At 48.3% G+C, this 19,279-nt stretch overlaps 1 protein-coding gene across 3 annotated transcripts in view; it reads right to left on the bottom strand.

The window, feature by feature from the left end:
- The window catches only part of ENTREP1 (endosomal transmembrane epsin interactor 1), a 367,539-nt gene extending 348,460 nt beyond the window's left edge, over positions 1–19,079 (bottom strand). Inside the window, exon 1 of one of the 3 annotated variants that reach the window (XM_069625781.1) lies at positions 18,296–19,079. In XM_069625781.1, the coding sequence (XP_069481882.1) occupies positions 18,296–18,715 (420 nt within the window). In that variant the 5' untranslated portion in view covers positions 18,716–19,079. The remainder of the gene's footprint in view (positions 1–18,295) is intronic. The other 2 variants (XM_069625780.1, XM_069625782.1) reach the window with 2 other exon arrangements.
- Between the last annotated feature and the right edge of the window lie 200 nt (positions 19,080–19,279).

Raw genomic sequence — 19,279 nt, 5'->3', positions numbered from 1 at the left:
GAAGGGGTATGTGCTGTTGGGAAGCAGCAGCCCAATAAGCTTGTGCGTAGAAGTCAATGGCCGAGGAAAGACAGCCGGGCTGAGCGCACGTCGTACTGTCCGCAGTGCGGTTATGACCTGCCATACACAGGTGACTACCCTTCCAAAGGCGTGGAATACTCAGTGGCGTCGCCAGGAATCAAATTTAGGAGGGGCACAGAGGGGGCCAAAGACAAAAGTAGGGGGGCACAGACAAAAGTAAAGGGAGAACATGGTCACTGTTCGTCTTAGGTGGTAGGGGCACATGGGGGGTACAGGGATTCACAGGGGGGGTCCCTGGCCCCCCCAGTCCTCCCCTAGCGACGCCACTTGGAATACCTAACCATTTTACGAGGATATGTCGTGCCAAAGTGGAGCAACAGTACATTGACAAGTGCAAAAACATTTGTTTGAAGAGGGCATCAATACAATTCCTAAACAACTCTTAGCAACAATTTATGTGAAGCAACATATATCAAAGGGCATAAATATTAATTTCTATTATTTGAACTTTGAAGCAACTTCCTGCTACTACTTAAACATGTGATGTAACATGCATTTGAATACTTAAAGGAAACGTAAATGGACGCAAAGTATATATTTTCAAATTGCAAATAATTGTTTAACTGTAATTCAATCCAAAACCAAAGTGGAGCAACAGTTCACTGACAAGTGCAAAAACATTTGTTTGAAGAGCAACTGAGCCTCAAGTTTGATTCTGTTCTTTTCATGTTTATTAAACTTAAGGGCACAGAGATTTACCCAGTGTATTCTTTTTTGAACAAGTTCTCATTAACACTGGGCAGCCTCAGTGCCAACACCCTAAAAGTGCACCCCTTTACACCATTAAAAGTCAAAACAGTAACAAGTATCTAATCTCTTCAACTCACCGAAGGTTGCCTCTTAGGCTGCACTCTTGCAACACTTTCCTGACCCTCCCCCCCTTACTCTGTCTGAGACGCCAGTACGCATTTTCACTTTTGGCTGACGAACGCCACTGGCTCTGGAGGGTACGTTTGTCACGAACATGCGCCATGAACAGATGGATATCAAGGCACGTTTCTTCATGACGAAAGTAAGCGAGGTGACACTGCTTGAATGTGCCACAGCTGAGGCCCAGAGGATAGTGAATTTCATGTTTGGAGTTTACATGGAAGACGTGCAGTCCCTCATCGAAAGCTTCCTGGATGTATTTGACGGAATTGGAAGGATGTGCGCCTCCATATAGACAAAACCATCCAGCCCATTGAACTGAAGCATTTAAGGTATCCTGTTCCATGTCAGAGATCAAGTGGAGCAGGAGCTCGAGAAGATTGTTCAGTTAGACATCATCGAGCCCATGGAGAGGGCCTACCCCATGGGTCTCGCTCATTGTACCAAAGCAACCGGATGCTGTATGCATCTGCATGAATATGTGCCTGCCCAACAAGGCCATAAGGAGGGAACGTCATCTAACACCAACTATTGACAATATCGTCGCAAACTTACAAGGGGCAGTATTTTTTCAAAACTCGACTTACGGATGGGTATAACCAGTTAGTGCTACACCCAGAGTTAAGATACATAAAGACTTTTACCATGCACAAAGGCCTCTAGCGCTATAAACGGCTTACATCTGCCGCCAACATTTTTCAAAACGCCATTTGAGGTGTGCTGGCAGAGGTCCAAGGAGCCTGAATATTAGCGTCGACATCCTGATCTTCGCATGCACAGAGGCTGATCATTTGAAATGCTTGGAAAAGATCCTGGCCAGGATACATCAGTTGGGCCTTACTCTTCACAGAGACAAATGCAGTTTCTTACAACGGAATATTGAGTTATTTGACTTCATCTTCCAGGAGAGTGGGGTGTCGGCCGATCATGCAAAGGGCCGAGACATTAAGATTGCGAAACCATCTGAGAATATATCAGAAGTCCACCGCTTCCTGGGGATGATCACATATTGCAGCAGATTAATCAAGGGGCTGGCAACTTTGTCAGAACCACGCCGCAGTCTCACAAAAAAGGGCACGCCGTGGAAATGGACGCCAGCGGGACAGGCCACGCTTGACGCCATGAAGGAAGCGTTAATTGCTGTTACCACAATGGATTCTTCAACCCTAGGTTAGCATCAGAACTTGTTGCGGATGCAAGCACGTTTGGCTTGGGTGTGGTGCTCGCCCAACACAACAGCGAAGGAGAAGAGAGGCCAATCGCCTATGCCAGCAGGGCCCTTTCGGAGACTAAGCAGTACTGTTCTGTTCTCAAATAGAGTGAGAGGTGCATGCTGTGCTCTGGAGTTGGCGGAAATGTCACCTTTAAACCAGTGACCGTTGTCACGGACCACAAGCCATTGGTTCTGATTCTAACAAAACATCAGCAAAACCAGTGTCCCACATCGAGAGGTGGATGATAGCATTGCAAGAATATAACCTCAGTTTGATGTACCAGCCAGGGTCCGACAATGCTGCCGACTACCTCTCCCGGAATCCTGTCCCCAAAGATAGTTTGGCCAGTACAGAAGACAGTTTGACAGAGGATTTTGTCAGAATGGTATCCGAGAGCAATGTCCTCAACTCCATATCCACTGATGAAATATGGCTATCCTCCTCAGAAGATGAGTGCCTTGAGATGATTTGGGAGGTGATCACCAGAGGAGACAGGAAATGGACCCTGTTGAAGCTGGACAGGGGATGTGCCTTAAGAGAGCCTTATATCAACTCCTCATGGAATACGGAACCACCCTGCATTGCTCGATGGGAGTGCCTCAGGCTGAAGGCCTATTTCAGAGGTGTCCCCATGGCCTAATACCTGAGGGTGGTGATCGAAGCCGAGGAGTGATTGACGATGGCAGGGTTGACCAGGACAGATCCAGAGCAAATGAGAGAACGTGCAAAGGAGACTACACGAGAATCTCCTGGCGATTGGTGATGCTGTGTTGGTAAAGTGAAGGAACGCCATCGGAAAGTTAGCTTTGACCTATGAACCTGACCTCTGCACGTGGTTGATGTGAAATGGTCAATGGTGACAGAAACTAATGGGCGTATCACTGTGACAAGAAATCCATTTTTTTCAAGAAATGTTCTTCGGGGGAAGAGTATCCTTCGGAGGACTCACCTGCAGGTGTCCCACCAGATGATGAAAGGAACAACAGGGAAGAGGATCTGAGCGATGACCCGGAAACTGCTAAGGAGGGGCTGGTCTCGAGCAGAGGTCATGGGCAGTGCTGGAGATACACCGTCACCACAAAGGTACCCTGTGAAGGAGTCGCGATGACGCCCTGCATACCTAAAAGACTATGGGGGTCATTCCGACCCAGGCGGTACAGGGTTAACGGCACCGGTAAGGATGCCGGTGCCGTTAACGCCCTACCGCCCTATTACGAGGTCCCTTAGCGGGTCCCAACAGGGCCGGCTGGTTTTACCAGCCGCCCTTAGTGGGACCCGTTAAGGGACCATGGAGCTAATAACGGGCCCGCAATTTTCGGGCCCATTATTAGCTCATTCCCATTGAGCCCTCTGGGGGCTCAAATGGGAATGGGGAATGAATTTCAAAATGGGGACTTACTGGGTCCGCATAGGGCGGAATGTCCCGGTAGGTCCCCATTCCAACACCATGGGCCCGGACCCGAGTTTGGAGGCAGCCATGGTGCTAGCAGCACCATGGCTGCCTCCAAACTCGGAATGACCCCCTATGTGTTGGAAGAGAACAGCATGCAGGTGATGACTAGATTGCACCTGCTGTCATGGCTCTAGTTATGTTTCTGAACTTCATTTTCTCCTGTTTTGTTTGTTGTTAGGAAAAAGGAGGAGTGTGGTGGAGTCCCTTTTACGAGTCACCATCATGACACTGGCCCTCATTACGACCCGGGCGCTAAGTACCGGTCATTACCGGCATGGCGCAATTACCGTGTCCGTGCTGGCAATAGACAGCTAAAAGCGGCCCATTACGAGTTCGCGGGCACGAGCTTTGCGCCATGCTGGTAATGACCTCACCGCCATGCCGTAAAACCCCGAAAAAAACCCTTTCCGGCACCGTCTGAAGTGAAATAGCTCCTCCGGCATCCAAGCTATTAGCGGTGGCCGTTAATAATCGGAACCGGAAGTAGCGTCATCGCACAGGAACGGGAAAGAGCACGGCGGCCATGTTTAAAAACACAATCCATTGCCATCCACCACAACCAGAAGTCATCTGACCCCCGGAACTCTTGCACACCTCCACCACTACCTTTTGCATTTAACCATGCCAAAAGCTGTGAAGAAAATGAGAGATCGCCAGCACAAGGAGCGCTTCTCCAGAGAGGAGCTGACAATGCTAGCTGAGACACTGCAGGAGCATGCAGATGAGGTCTTCTCAAACGAGATGTCCCGTCCAGCACTGCTGCGCAAAAAGCAGATTTGGGCGGAGGTCAGCCAGAAAGTCAGCGCCATTGGCACCACACCCCGCACACCAAAAGAATGCTGTAAGCGCTGGGATGACCTGCGTTTACGCGTACGCAGCATACTCTCCGCAAACCGCAACATGGGGATGGCGACAGGTGGGGGTGCGGAGTCCCCCATCAAATTACATCAGTGGGAGGAGATATGCGCCACCACCATAGGGGCAGAGTCAATTCACAGAGTCTGGGACATGGAGCGAGGAGCACTGTCATCGGCCGATGCAGGTAGGTGTCCCAAATGATACAATGCTAATACCACCACGATGATGTCCACCTGAACTGACAGTGCAATGATGTAGAGCAGGGTCCACCAGACACATGAGTACAAGACTGCCTACAGGCAGTGCAGAGCATCACCTTGTCCACATGCTGAATGCACCCCATATGAGTAAGGCCAGACGCCTCCATGCATCACCCACCCAAAAGCCAAGCAACCCGTATGTCACTCCCCCAATGTCAATCATCTGCCATTCCATATGGATGCAGCCACCCCAATGCATGCCCGATGCCTGTAGACCCATCATTAACCCTCTCCCTCTATTGGTCCCCCACAGGCACGCAGTCAGACAGTGGTGATGAGGACAGCAGGGAGGAAGATGGCACACCACGGAAGAAGGCCAGGGCCGAGGAGGGACAACACCGCCCCTCCACTTCAAGGGGCATAGGCCAACCAGCACCACATCGGAAGGCCAAGACAACACCACAGGCCAAAGCACCAATGTGCTCTACGGCCCCCACTACAGCGCCCACAACAGCCACCAGCACCCAAGTGGCAGCAGCAGAAGGGACTGCATCGGCTGCAAGCAGCACAGTGGGCGAGACAACTGCCACAGCAGCAGTCTCTGATGATGAGCAAGAGGATCAGCTGCATGTTGCAAATCCTGCCACAGGCCCCCTGCATTCCCCACAACTGTCCCCGTGCAGCATGCGGGACACCAGCATGCACGGGCTGTCTCCTGATCATTCATGGCCTGCAACTCCCAGCACCATGTCAACTGTGCCCGAGGAACATAGTATTTTGGAAACCCCTCAAAGACCCACCGCAGCCCCAACCACCCAAGAGGGGATCCAGGACATTCAGAGGCGCCAGCAGGAGCTCACTGGCCTGTTGACGCAGCACATAACTGAACGTGGGAGTGTAAGGGATGACATCCGGGAATGTGCTGCATCTTTGAAATCAGCTATTGAGTCATCCTCGAAGGACATTTGTGCCGAATTGGCAGCAGTGCGGCACGTCCTCTCTGAGATGGTGGCAGCAATTCAGGCCATGCGTCCACCACAGTTTTCTGAACAACCGGGTACATCATCAACTGCTAGTTCAACCAGGACCAGCCCCGTGCGGACGTCTGGCAGGAACCTGCGCAGATTGGACAGGGGGGCACCTGGTGCTGGAAGAGGGGGAGGCCAGTAGGCACAGCCATGCATACTGGTGCCATATGGACCACTGATGCACGCTACTGCACACCATGTGTGGGGGAGTTGAGGGGGGAGAGGGTGTGTGGGGGAGTTGAGGGGGGACGGGGGAGAGGGTGTGTGGGGGAGTTGAGGGGGTAGAGGGAGAGGGTGTGTGGGGGAGTTGAGGGGGGAGAGGGTGTGTGGGGGAGTTGAGGGGGGAGAGGGTGTGTGGGGTGGAGGGCTTGTTCACTTTGTCATAATTCTTCAATACACATTTTGGTAACTCATAATTCACATGTGTGGACATTACTTATTGCGTACTTGTGCTTCATTGGTGAACAGGCTACAGTGTCCATGTCCCTGACACACCCAGTGCCCCGCGTGCCATCTCCATGTCACACTCCCCATCCATGTGTGCTAGAAACATTGGTTGATCAGAGTTTGACGCATGTCACGTCCCTCCTGTGCATCGCTGCCTCCCTGAGGTGCTGCCCCATCCCCAACCTCCTCATCGTCAGGTGGTTGCAGTTCAGCATCTGGGGGCAGGGCACATTCCGTCTGATGCACATGTTGTGTAGCATGACACATGCCATGACGATCTTTGCCACCTTCTCATGGTGGTACAGGAGTGCCCCACCAGACCTGCTCAGGCAGCGAAACCATGCCTTCAAGAGGCCAAATGTCTGCTCAATCAACACACGGTACATGTATGTGCATGATTATAGTCCTCCTCGTGTCTGTTCTGTGGGTTCCGGACTGGAGTAAGGAGCCACCTCTTCAAGGGATAGCCTGCATCACCTGCATGTGGGCAACAATATATGTGTAAGTCATCACATCATATGGGACCTCATTCATTGAGACCATAGCATGCATTTATTTCTTCATTTCAACCACATTTCCATGCATGAATGGAGACACACGATGTGATTGCTATGTGCGTATTCCTCTTATGGACTGGTGTGCGTGCCATCAACTAGTGGGCGCAGGGGGGTCCACTTCCTTGTGAGTGCTCATGCACTGTGTTAGTCCACGGCGGTTGTGTCTATGATCTGGCTGATGTCCAGTAATTTGTATGCTTTCATCCTGGCACCGTTGATGTCAGCCTCATGATGATCTCACTATGCACAACAAATGGTGACATGCAATTCAGTTGAACCTCTGTGTCAGTGTAGTGGTGTATTGATGTATTTGACCCTCATGTGACTCCTTTGTACGCAGTAATGGGGGACTGTCCTTTCAGTTGATGGTATTTGGTGCTGTGTATTGGCCATAGTAATTGCTTGTAGCTGCATTGTGTTGAGGGGAATGTGGTCCGATTTGGTACAGTCCACATGCAGATGGTTGTGGAATGGTTGTGACACTGCATCATTTACATGGTAGGGCTGCTTACATCTTGCATTATGTGGTCAGGCGTCAGGTCCAGTCTGGGCTGCTTTGGGGTATGAGCATGGTCCATTCCCTCAGGCACTTGCAGCCAGGTGAAGTATGCATCTCCCCCACCATCTCAGCCAGGTAAAGTATGCATCTCTCCCCCCGTCCATCTCAGCCAGGTGAAGTATGCATCTCTCCCCCCGCCCATCTCAGCCAGGTGAAGTATGCATCTCACCCCCCCGCCCATCTCAGCCAGGTGAAGTATGCATCTCTCCCCCCCCCGCCCATCTCAGCCAGGTGAAGTATGCATCTCCCCTCCCCCATCTCAGCCAGGTGAAGTATGCATCTCTCCCCCCCCATCTCAGCCAGGTGAAGTATGCATCTCCCCCCCATCTCAGCCAGGTGAAGTATGCATCTCCCCCCCATCTCAGCCAGGTAAAGTATGCATCTCCCCCCCATCTCAGCCAGGTGAAGTATGCATCTCCCCCCACCCCCATCTCAGCCAGGTGAAGTATGCACCACCCCCCATCTCAGCCAGGTGAAGTATGCATCCCTCCCCCCATCAAAGGCAGGTGAAGTATGCATCTCTCCCCCACATCACAGCCAGGTGAAGTATGCATCTCTCCCCCCATCTCAGCCAGGTGAAGTATGCATCTCTCCCCCCCCCATCTCAGCCAGGTGAAGTATGCATCTCTCCCCCCCATCTCAGCCAGGTAAAGTATGCATCTCCCCCCCCCATCTCAGCCAGGTGAAGTATGCATCCCCCCCCCCATCTCAGCCAGGTGAAGTATGCATCTCTCCTCCCCCATCTCAGCCAGGTGAAGTATGCATCTCCCCCCCACCCCCATCTCAGCCAGGTGAAGTATGCATCTCCCCCCCATCTCAGCCAGGTGAAGTATGCATCCCCCCCCATCTCAGCCAGGTGAAGTATGCATCCCCCCCCATCTCAGCCAGGTGAAGTATGCATCTCTCCCCCCCCATCTCAGCCAGGTGAAGTATGCATCTCTCCCCCCCCATATCAGCCAGGTGAAGTATGCATCTCTACCCCAATCACATACCCACATCACATTTCCATGTGCCTAACATGCGACTCACCGAGAAGCCAGGATCTCTGCCCTGCATGTCGCTCCATGTAGCGTGGTAGCGTGGAGTTCCGCAGGACCATTGAATCATGGGTTGATCCGGGGAATCGGGCACAACAATGTGTGATGATCTTGTTTGAGTCACATACCATTTGCACGTTGATTGAGTGGTAAAGCTTACGGTTGCAGTATGCTACCTCCATGGCATGTGGGACCACCAATTCCACATGGGTGCAGTCGATGGCGCCAATGCAACCAGGGATGCCGGCCAGTGAATGGAAACCAACTTTGGTGTTTGAGATCTCCTGGGCAGAACGTGGTAAGGAAATGTGGTCGTCTGTGTACTTGAGGAGGGCATCAAGCACTTGGTTCAGCGTACGCGACAATATTGGTTGTGAAATGCCATGCATGTGCCAAACTGTGTGCTGGTAGGTGCCTGTGGCCAGGAAGTGGAGCACAGACACTACCTTCAGTAGGGGTGGGATGGCGGTGCGTGTTTCAATCAGGCTGACAATGTCGTCATGTATCATGTCCACAATGGAGGTGATGGTGTCCCGGTCCAGGCGGTACAGGTGGATCTGCTCAGGGGTTAGGTTGAATGGACTGGCTCTGATGCGAGGGATTGGGGGCTGCCTGCGTGGTGCCACTGGCTGCACTGGTGGGGCATGCTGGCCCTGCTTTGCCCTCCTTCTCCTCCTGCGTCTCCTCTGTGCTGCCTGTTGTTGTTGTAAGCACTTCCACTGCAATCATGTCCTCCAGCCCCAGCATTGCTAGTAGTATTGGAATCATTGTGGAGTGTGACTGGGTGTGGGAAGGAGTGGGGTGTGCTCCTTTTGTGCTGGCCCAGTCTGTATTGCCTCCACCTGTGCTGATTGTGTGCACCTGTGGCAGTTGGGAACACTGCACATGGCCGTTTACGGGTGATCCGCGATGGCGGAATTAGCTCCATGCCGGTAAAGTATTTTTCGGGCTTCAGTAGGGCGTTATTTGCATGTCCGCCTAACGTGTGATGATCTCCTGTTTGCGCAATGCCTGTATTTGCGGCATGGGTGGTTGCGTGCCCGCGCACTTGCCGCTTTTAACGGCACCGTTAATTACGGTGCCGCTAATAGCGGTTTATCAGGTCCTAATCGGCCGGAGCGGTAAGCGATGCCGGTAATCCTTTACCGGCATCGTTATTCACTTTCCGCCGGGGTCGTAATGAGGCCGACTGTCCTAATTAAATGGAGTCGGGGCAGCACGTGCACCAGTATGGCGGCGGACTTTGTAACGCAGAGACCTGTGTCTGTGTCCCGTTCTTCGTGTGCGTTAGCCCCATGTGTACACCCCCCAAACCCCACACAACAGTTTCTAAAACAAATGTCTTTAGTTTAGTTGCGAACAATGCAAACAATAATATGCATAATGTACATTTAAACAAAAACTGCAGAAAGCTATCCCTTATGGAACTCTTTTGATGAAACCATTTGGAAAGCCAGCCGACTACAGCATATCAAACAGATGTTGTCCATGGTGTATTTATCTGCCGATACTGTGCTTTCCCTCCTCCCGCCCATCCTTCCTTCTCTGTATTAAACCACGCCAAGCACAACCAGGCTGCCTACCGTCAAGGTGGCGGCATTACTGACATCGACATTGCAACAGCACTGGTAAAAACTCTGTACACGGCGGGAAAACGTCTACGTGTACGACGTGCCGCTCAGCGGAACATGCAATGCGGCTATTTTTAAATGCAAATACAATGTTTTGAAAGGGACCTGTGCCCCCTCTCCAGGAAAATATCAATTTCACCCAGTACATTGTGATTTATTTTTTGGCAATGCCACCTCGTGCTTTCTGAGATATTTAGAAGAGTGAAATGCCAGGGAGAAAGGAATGGGACTGTATCATGAGCTCGCGAGCAAGCTTTCACCCAACGCAGCACCCGCCCTCAGAATAAAATCATGTCAGCAGGAAGTCCGATTTGCTGTGGTTTGTTTTGCTGAGTGATGGCGCAAGGACTAGGATCACGTGGGGCTAAAAAAGACGACATTTGCTCTCCCATTAATACCAAGCAGGGGAGATAGCAGGGGGAAGGGTTCGATGCAGGTAGAGGGGAGATGTGGGGGGTGTTTACAGTCATGGTTGGGGCCTGGGCCCCTATGGCATGGGTAGTATGTGGCGTAGCCCACGGCCACCAGCTGCGATGTGTATGCCGAGTGACCCGGGTGGTATTCCCCAGACGCTGCGCTGCTTTCATGCACACAAAAGATAAAATTTATCATGATTACATTTACAAGGTAAACCTTGCTCCATTAATCAGCATTACATTAAAAACAGAAGAAAAAAAAGAAAACCTTTTCCCCCTCATGTCAAATATTCCACCAACCCCATTTCATCAGACCCACTTTCTTTAAAAACGCAGAGTGTTAATAAAAAAAATGGGGTACAATTTCCTGATAAAAGATACTTCCAAAAACTTTCCTCATTCAATGTGTTTAAGTCATGAACATAGGGTCCGAAGGATTCCACCCTAGGCTCCTGCAGTTATAGGCACGTGATCATGAGGTGCTTTAGGGACGTGCCAGCAGTCCTGCAATATGGACCTGCCGCATTTATAAATAAGACCTCACCTGTGTGGATCAAGTTAAATCGTGAACTCACGAAGATGTCTCTATAGCGGCCTTCTGGACATTGCTTCGAATATTTTGGTATAAAACACCTTTTCCTGGCCTCTAACTTTATTTCCCTGAAGGACTTGAGTTTCCTTCTCTCTTCACAGGTGTTCAGCCCAGTCATATTCTAAACATTTATTTTTTTCGCTTTCTCTGGGTTTTCTAACAGGATCGAGGTATTGATCTCATAACGTGCCATTATTTCCTCATAGTTTATTTAAAAGGGTGCACCCTGCCCTTTTCCGTAACACCCTGTCTCTTTCCCCATCAGACGTGTTCGAATTGCTCCCGATTAATTTGCGGTATAGCACTATCTTTCTCAGACAGACCAAGCTATTCATTGAATTTGAACCTAGTTCAAAGCGTGATATATAGAGACTGGTGCACAGTTCGGGAGTGCCAGGACCTTCCTCCAGATTTGGCCCTCTAGTTTACAAAGGTCTAATTTGGCTACCCCTCTCCCTATTTCTAGACCATATAGAACCGCTGGCACCATCTTAGCACTATAGAAGTGGAGCAGTGGATCCATAGTGAAGCGACAGTACTTTCTCTTAATGTGCACCATTTGGGCAACATATTGTCTCCCCTTGGACCACACTGCTTCCTTCTTAATCCCATATTTCAATGGCGTAACAAAGGTTAACCCCAAGTATTTCACTGTTTGGAGAATCTGAAGTGTAGACATACCCAATTGCCATTTAAATGTAGTTTGGACATTTTTCTTTTTTCCTTTAAAGCACAGGATATTAGACTTAGAGGGGTTCACCACAAGAGTATTTGCTTTCACATAGTCTTCTAACATGTTGAGGAATTTCTGCAGACCCCCGGGGTTTTATCCAATTGCAGCACGTCATCTGTGTATGCCACCCAGAAACATCTTTCTCACTGCACCCTTGGGGGAGCGAATGATACTTCTTTGAGCACTTCACCAAAGTCTGATAAGTACAGGTTAAAGTGGCAGGCGGCCAAAGTACACCCCTGCCTCAGCCCACGCGCTGTGTCTAATGTCCTAGTTGTTTCGCCCTTAGCGCTCAGCCTTACCTTGACCGAGGTGTTACTATGTATCTGGATTAGAAAATCTGGAAAAAACTTTATAAAAGGGATAACTTGGATGATTTCATCCGTAATGGCAAATGGGATGTAGATATATCCTTGGAGACCTTGCGCCAGAATTTAGATATTCTACCAGACCTCAAAATCCAGTCTTTTATTCTTCTCAGGTCACACTTTCCGAATACTTTACATTCTACATCCAGAAGGGTGATCGGACGGTAATTTGATGGGTAAAGGCAGTTCCCCTTCTTATAGATGGGTACAATGATGGAGGTGTTCCATGATGTTGGAAAGATTTTATAATCTCGGATACTCTGAAATAGGGTGTGTAAGATTACCACCCATAGATTCAGATCCTGCTTCAAAACTAAGTTGCAGAGAGCACTTGGTCCTGGAGCACGGGAGTGGGAGCCAGATGAGCTGATGAGGTGCGAGCTCTCCAAGGATATATCTACATCCCATTCATCATTATAAATGATGAAGGTGAAATCATCCAAGTTACCTCTTTTATAAAGTTTTTTCCAGATATTTTCATCCAGATGTACAGTAACACCTCGGTCAAGGTGAGGCTGATCTAACAAGATCTAAAGGCTCTGCTTCGATCACACTATGAGGCAATGCTGCAGTAGAGGCATGTTGCTCTGTCAGCCGAGGGCCAATCCCTGCCCTGATATCAATGGAACTTGCACTCACAGAAGGAGACATGGGTAAATAGGTCACCTTATGTTTCAAAAATAATGATAAGCATTGCCTGGAGATTCATTTCTTTTTGGCAGGAAAATAAATCCTCATCTGTAGCTTGTGAATTAAAATTGTATTGCTATGTTGGACAAAATGCCCAAATACATACACAATAACAAAACAGTAATCATGAAAACACTGCGAAATAACAATTTACTTCTGTTAGCAAAATACAATCGCATTTTATGCACTGCATTCCAAAAGCAGGTTTCCCATGAGGAGGGATTTTGGGCGGGGAAGGGCAGGAATTAGGTGGGAAAGACCATAGGGATTAGCCAACGAGTAATGTTGTTTGACTTGACCCCATGGGAATCGCAAAGAACTTTATCAGCCTTTTATGACTTATCAGCCTTTTATGACTTTGCAGCTTCCAATAACCTTAAGGTCAATGGCGATAAACCAAAAATAATCCTATTTACAAAAAAACGGAAACCAAAGATTATGATATGGTCGGTCGGCAATGCACGTCTGGAAGTTGCCCAATCAACATGATACTTGGGCTTTACATTTGCTTATAATGATCCTCAATCTTCTTTTAGGGAGACTCCGAGATTGAAATATCTTTCGCTCATTGCCCAGATAAAAAGGTTACAATTAACTTTGTGCACATACTCTCTCCTTCCCTTCAGAAAGTACTGCCTGGCAAAGGTAGTACCAACCTTAATGTATGGTCTAGCAACCATTCTTCCATGTACAAGTTCATATCCCAACTCCTTACAGGCTATCATCTGGAAGAAAGGACTGAACTCATCTCTTTCAGCCCCGGGATGCATCATCAGGCATGAGTTTGGTTTGACATCATTGGCTGCAGTAGTACAATGGTCTAGATTAAGTCTGTATCAGACATTTTTTAATCCTACAGCCAACTCATAGCTTGAGAATCTTCATACAACTCTTGCGATGAATTCTTCCATTTCATTAAAGAATTTTAGTCAGACTATGCTTTCGTTGCTAGAGAAAATTGGCCTGGATCAGATTGCACAAACGAATAATTCTTTCATTTGTGAAGAAGAAACTTTCTGAGATTGATTGGTGTGAGACAGTGGATCACCGAAGCGCACACAAACTCTACAGGGAATATAGTAACTTCCCATGGGAAGAAACAACACTCTCTAGGTATACTACTGTTTTTCCATGTAATAGAGCCAGAGATATTTACCTCAGGTTTAAGATTAACAAACTCTCTACACTTGAAATTATTTGTCCTCGGCTAAAAACTCCTCAACAAGAAATGGGGTGTAGACTCTGCAAGAAACATGGTTCTGGTGAAACTTTAACAGCATTTGATTTTGAGTTGCAAAGCTACTGCAGATTTAAAGCACAAGCACTTTAGCTTTATGCTGCAGGCCGATGCTTTTTTATGGACAGGTTAGGCGACAGGATAACTTGTCTTTTATATTTGTACAGAGTTTAATTGAATATATTTAAAATGTTAAAAATCCAAATCTGTTTTTAGGATAATGTCAGTTATCTGATTTTAAAAGTTGGTATTGTAACTTTGCATTTGCTATGGTATTTGAATGTATTGTATGGTGAAAAGGTTTATATGTATACAAACCAAATCGCTAATAATTTTTTTTTTAAATAGCATGGGCAGTCAATGGGTGGGCAAAAAAACAAACAACACCTATAAGCTGTGCAATAGTTTCGGCTTAAGGTGGTGCAAGCACCACCTAATTGTCCAAACTAAAGAGATTGCTCAAAAACAAAATGCCCACCGACTACAGCTGGCAAGATAAATCTTCAAGTGCCAGATAGAAGTCTCAAACCCCGGCTTCACCACTTAATAAAAGTGTGTACTCCAACATTCAAAGTCCATAAAAAAGATTCAGCTCACACTGTTCACTACTCCAAAAAAAGTATCATTCATGATATTTCCATGTATGTAATAATAACAGTGACACCCATATTCTGGACATCACAAAGTTTGTCTCTTGTATTCTGGCAACTCCTTTAAATGTAACTTCACATGAACCCCTCGAGTATTAAAGGCTCCTTCTGTGATATCGTTTTCTGTGATGTCGTTACATAGGCAAGTTAGGGGGCCAGTGCATCTTTTACTGCACAGGGCCTCGCAAAGCTTACGGCCGGCCTTGCTTGTGGTGTATGGTAATATTGAAGGAAAGGTACATGGTTGAAATAGAGGTGTGGGAAAGGCAGAGAGACGGTGTGGGGAAGGTGCCTGCAACCTATAGTTCGCTAGATGTTTTGGGCTAAAAAAAACAAAAAACACATAAACCCTCACCATTGACTGTGTAGGCTAAGGCTGATGGGAGTTGTCCTTCAAAATATCTGGAGAGTCAAGGGTTGCAGGTTATGTGCAGGAAAGGCACCGAGAGGAGTGGCTGGGAAAGGTACAGGTAGGGACATCTGAAGGAGGAGCGTAGAGGAAAAGGACAGTGCAGAGTGCCAGAAGCGATGTGTTGGAATAGCACAAGGAATTTGTTGGCAGTCGGAATGGCCTGTCCGACCCTGGGTGTAAGTGAAATACATTATCGTGTGGAAAGGCGCATGGGGGGGGGGCGTCATGAAACACACACGAAAGACTGCAGGGGATGAGGGAGGAGCACTGGCAGATTGAAGGGAAGCAAGCTATAAAGCAAGCTATAAGAGGATGTGGCAGGGAAAGGCAGGTGCTGGAGATATGGAAGAGAGGCACAGGGTGCAGATGTGGGCTGTTGGCCAAGGCATTGGGGGTGTATTCAGAAGAGCGTGTGGTGAGAAATATACTCAGATGTGCGTGGAAGTCACTGAAAGGAGCAGGGAAAGGTAGAGGTGTGTGGGGGCCAACTTTGAGGAATGTGTGGAAAAAGCAATGACAAATAAAACAGGAAGGGGTTTTGTGGAAAAGGAAATGCGAGACGATGGGGCTGAACTCGCAGAGGCATGGGCAGTCTGTGCAGTGGCCCAGGGCCCCGCTGTCAGAGGGGGGGCCCAGCAGGCACCAGTGCCTGCCCCAACTATACCAACAGTATTGTTTTAAGGGCACCTGTGCGGCTTCTGTACTAAACTCTCGTGAGGTCACAGTGTTGCCTCCCAACTTCCTGTGGCTCTCTAGAGGCTAACGCCCTCCCCCAGAACCAGACCTGACGCTGTAGGCCTCTTAATCACTACTTATCACTGTCTTTCTTCAAGCAGAGCATTTAAAGTGGGGGCGATTTACAAGTGCTAGCCCATTTAAGAGACCATTGTTTTGGAGGAGATGTTTGTAACGTTTCTGCTTTAAGAAATGCATTTTCATTCTGAAAGCACATACAAAGCACCAGCTAACTGCCTAAATCTACGCTGTTCTCCAGGTCATTTACAATATATCACGCAAAACAGTTTTAATTCAGATGTTCATATTTAACACCCCAAAAAGCATTCATTTTTGGTAGAATGTGCTATTTTCATCACATCATATTTGAACCCTGCATTTGCCAAACACTGAAACACAAACAGGCAACCATTTCACACATTGCATGTTATACGTCTTGAAAAAACAAAGAACTTTTTTGCCATTTGCTGAATTGCATTCTGGTATTTGTAGTCTCCTAATTCAAGGTGAGGTAATAATACCACAATTGTACACTGTTTGTTTAACATATTTCTGCCAGGATTTATATATTTTAGTGGGTGCCTTACTATGGTGTGTGTACTTTTCAAGTCATCTTCATAAAGCAGAGTATTGTTGAAAGCCAGACATTGGGTTGAGGAGGGGAAATGATAAGAGGGCAAGTGCGTCCTGAATATTTGCCCAAGATGTGGCAAATGAGGTTAAAATCCTGGGGACTGGTGCAGTTATTTTCCCCAGATTGTGCTCATCTGCTGCACTTCAGGGCACAAGTAAAGGATACATGTGGGTGGACAGTAACATTTTTCAGAGGGTGGACGCAACCTCGGGTGTTTTGAGGTCAGCAAGCTTGCTCAAGTATTTGACTGTCAGGATTTCACCCAGGTTGTCATGTTTCCAGTGCAGGCACATACACAAAGCACATGCTCGTATTGGGATTTTGTTCTCCATTGCATATTTCACTACACATTGCTGGGTTTAAACAGTGAGCACCTTTTACACTTTGCCAGCGTATTTATTGGAACATTTCATCTAAGATTGTTTTTCTGTTGTTGATAACTTTTTTTGAAAGGCCAATGCTCTTCTGCTTAGTGCACTTTCTTCTACAGGGAAAAGTCAATGGAACTAAATTTGTATCATTCACGTGAAGGTATGTTCACTTACTGTGCGTGTATGTTTGGGTACCCGCTTTTGATTTTTGCTATGGGGCCAACAGTTCAGACACTGAGTGAAGTGAGAAAGCCAACTCATCCCTATGTCAAAACACCACATTTCACACCATATGTTGCTGCAGGAATAGGAAAGAAGACATATTATTTACAGGAAAGTCTAATCGTACATCTCAGCAACAGTCTCACAACCTGCTCAGTTGTCTTTGCAACTGTCTGCTATAGGATCACCTGCTATTCTACACCGGCATACAGTTTTGGCCTGCTCACCTGCCTCCAATCAAGGCTCAGGGGGTACACATTAATGAGGCTCCTTTGACATTTTGTAGTGAGCAGTGCTTGATCCATTTAGTTATTATTTTCTATTATTTTTTTTTGTTTTTGGCCAGTCCCAATAATCGTCATCTGTACCTTCTAAAATAAAAGCATATTGCTAATTTGGACAATATTTAACTTTAATTTATCTATTGTTAAAATGGTAAAGCGCACTAAACCCAAAGGCATCTAGGTGCAAGTATTAGCCAAATATACACACAAAAATAAAACAATTGTGAAACGTCTGCAAAAACAGCAGCTCATTTCAGTTAGCAAAATACAATCACCATATTTTTTGCAATGCCTTCCACAGATAGTGTTTTCAAACCAGTTTCAAAAAGACCTTTTGCAAACAGTATTTCTACCAATTACATATAGGAAGAAATGTGCTAAAGTTCCTGAATTGTAAACTGCTCTCAAATCCCAGCTTCATCACATAACCAGGGAGTGCTCCTGGGCAAATCCTTTTATCACAATATGCCTTATCTGCTCAAATGAGAAGTCTGTACAAGGTATTCACCTCACACTGTCTGCTAGTTCAAAATAAAGCCTCACTCCTGATATTGTCACATAGGTAAATATTGTATTGACGATTCATATACTGGACATCAGTGTATTTGTCTACTACCTTATGCATGGCAACATGTTCCTAATGTAAGTAAACCTTTGCATACTAAAGACTCATTATGTGATATCAGTGACATCACTATTTATGCAAATTAGGGGGCGCCCATATATCTTTTGCCGCCCAGGGCCGGCTCCGGGTTGGAGATGGGGGAATGTATTCGGGTGTGCCAAACTTGGGGACAGCACTAGTCTACGAGGGGGCGATAGGAGGAAGGCAGCGGGAGGGGTGCGGGCACTGGAATGAATGCAGTCAGTAAAGCAATGTGTGGGGGAAAGGAACGGGGAGGTGACTGAGGAAAAATCCATCTGGGAGGTGTGCGGGAAACGGTCTAGGAGAGGATGCGAGTGCAGAGGCACTGAAAGGAGATGGGATTCTGGTACCCAGGGCAAGCTGTACTCACCGAGGATCCCGCCCAAAAAGGGCACGAGTTCTTGATCTGCAGGGAGCCGCTGAGAGAGAGAGCCCCGAAGCTGAGCGCCACCATGCAGCAGCCCAGAATGAGCTGCAGCAAGCCCAGTGACAGGAGCGGCCTGGCGGGCAGCAGCCCCGCCGAGCCCCGGTGCTGGGAGGAGGGGCCGGCGGCGACGGCGGCGGCAGGCAGCAACGACAGAGGTGGAGGAAGAGTGCAGAAGCCTGGTGGGCCCCGGGGAGGCGGCAGGGGCCAGCCGGCGGCCCCGCCGCGATGCGAGGCGGTCCAGCGGGCCCTTGGAGGGGCTAACGGGGGCTGCAGGTCTCCTGGGCAGGAGGACGCGGCAGCGGAGGTCCCCGGGGGAGCAAGCATGGGGCAGCAGGAGCCGGGCAACAGCATAGGCAGGGACATGGTGCGGGGTGAGAAGGGGTAGAGAAGAGGTAGAAGGCAGAACGGAGAGAAACTGCCCGCAAAATCTAAGCAGGCAGCGCAGGACACAAGCTTTGCAGAGATAAGAGAAGCAGAGTGCCTGCACAGGGAGGGGGAAGGGAGAGTCCCTCTGCTGCAAGCTGCCCCCGCAAAGCCATGCTATGCTGCAGGCAGGCAACCGCCGACAGCCAACCCTGCTGCTGCCTCTGTTGTCGAAACAAAACAACGTATTTCTCTTCTCTCTGAAACAATAGTGTGTTCCTACGGGTATTTTCCCTCCTCTCTTCCACCTCTGTCGCTGGAGCGGGCGCCTCCACTCAAATTGTTTGTCCAGTTTTCTGTCGAGAGGGAGAGACGGGGCGTTTGAAGTTTTAAAATAACTCTTCTGGGAGGGAGGGGACATGGAGTGACTGTAAGTCAGGCAGTGGTTGGATTGAATTTCACTTTTGTTGGCACAAGGACAAATTGGGAAAAGAGCCGGGGAGAGGGAATTTACCTGCTGCTCGGTAGCCTCTGGACACGTGCAGCTATTTGCCCTAAGGACAC

This window comes from Ambystoma mexicanum, chromosome 6p (genome assembly GCF_040938575.1).
Source record: "Ambystoma mexicanum isolate Mex_15411 chromosome 6p, UKY_AmexF1_1, whole genome shotgun sequence".
In the NCBI taxonomy this organism is placed as follows: domain Eukaryota; kingdom Metazoa; phylum Chordata; class Amphibia; order Caudata; family Ambystomatidae; genus Ambystoma; species Ambystoma mexicanum.
Note: the sequence above shows the minus strand (reverse complement) of the source record. Positions and strands in the feature narration are given on the sequence as shown.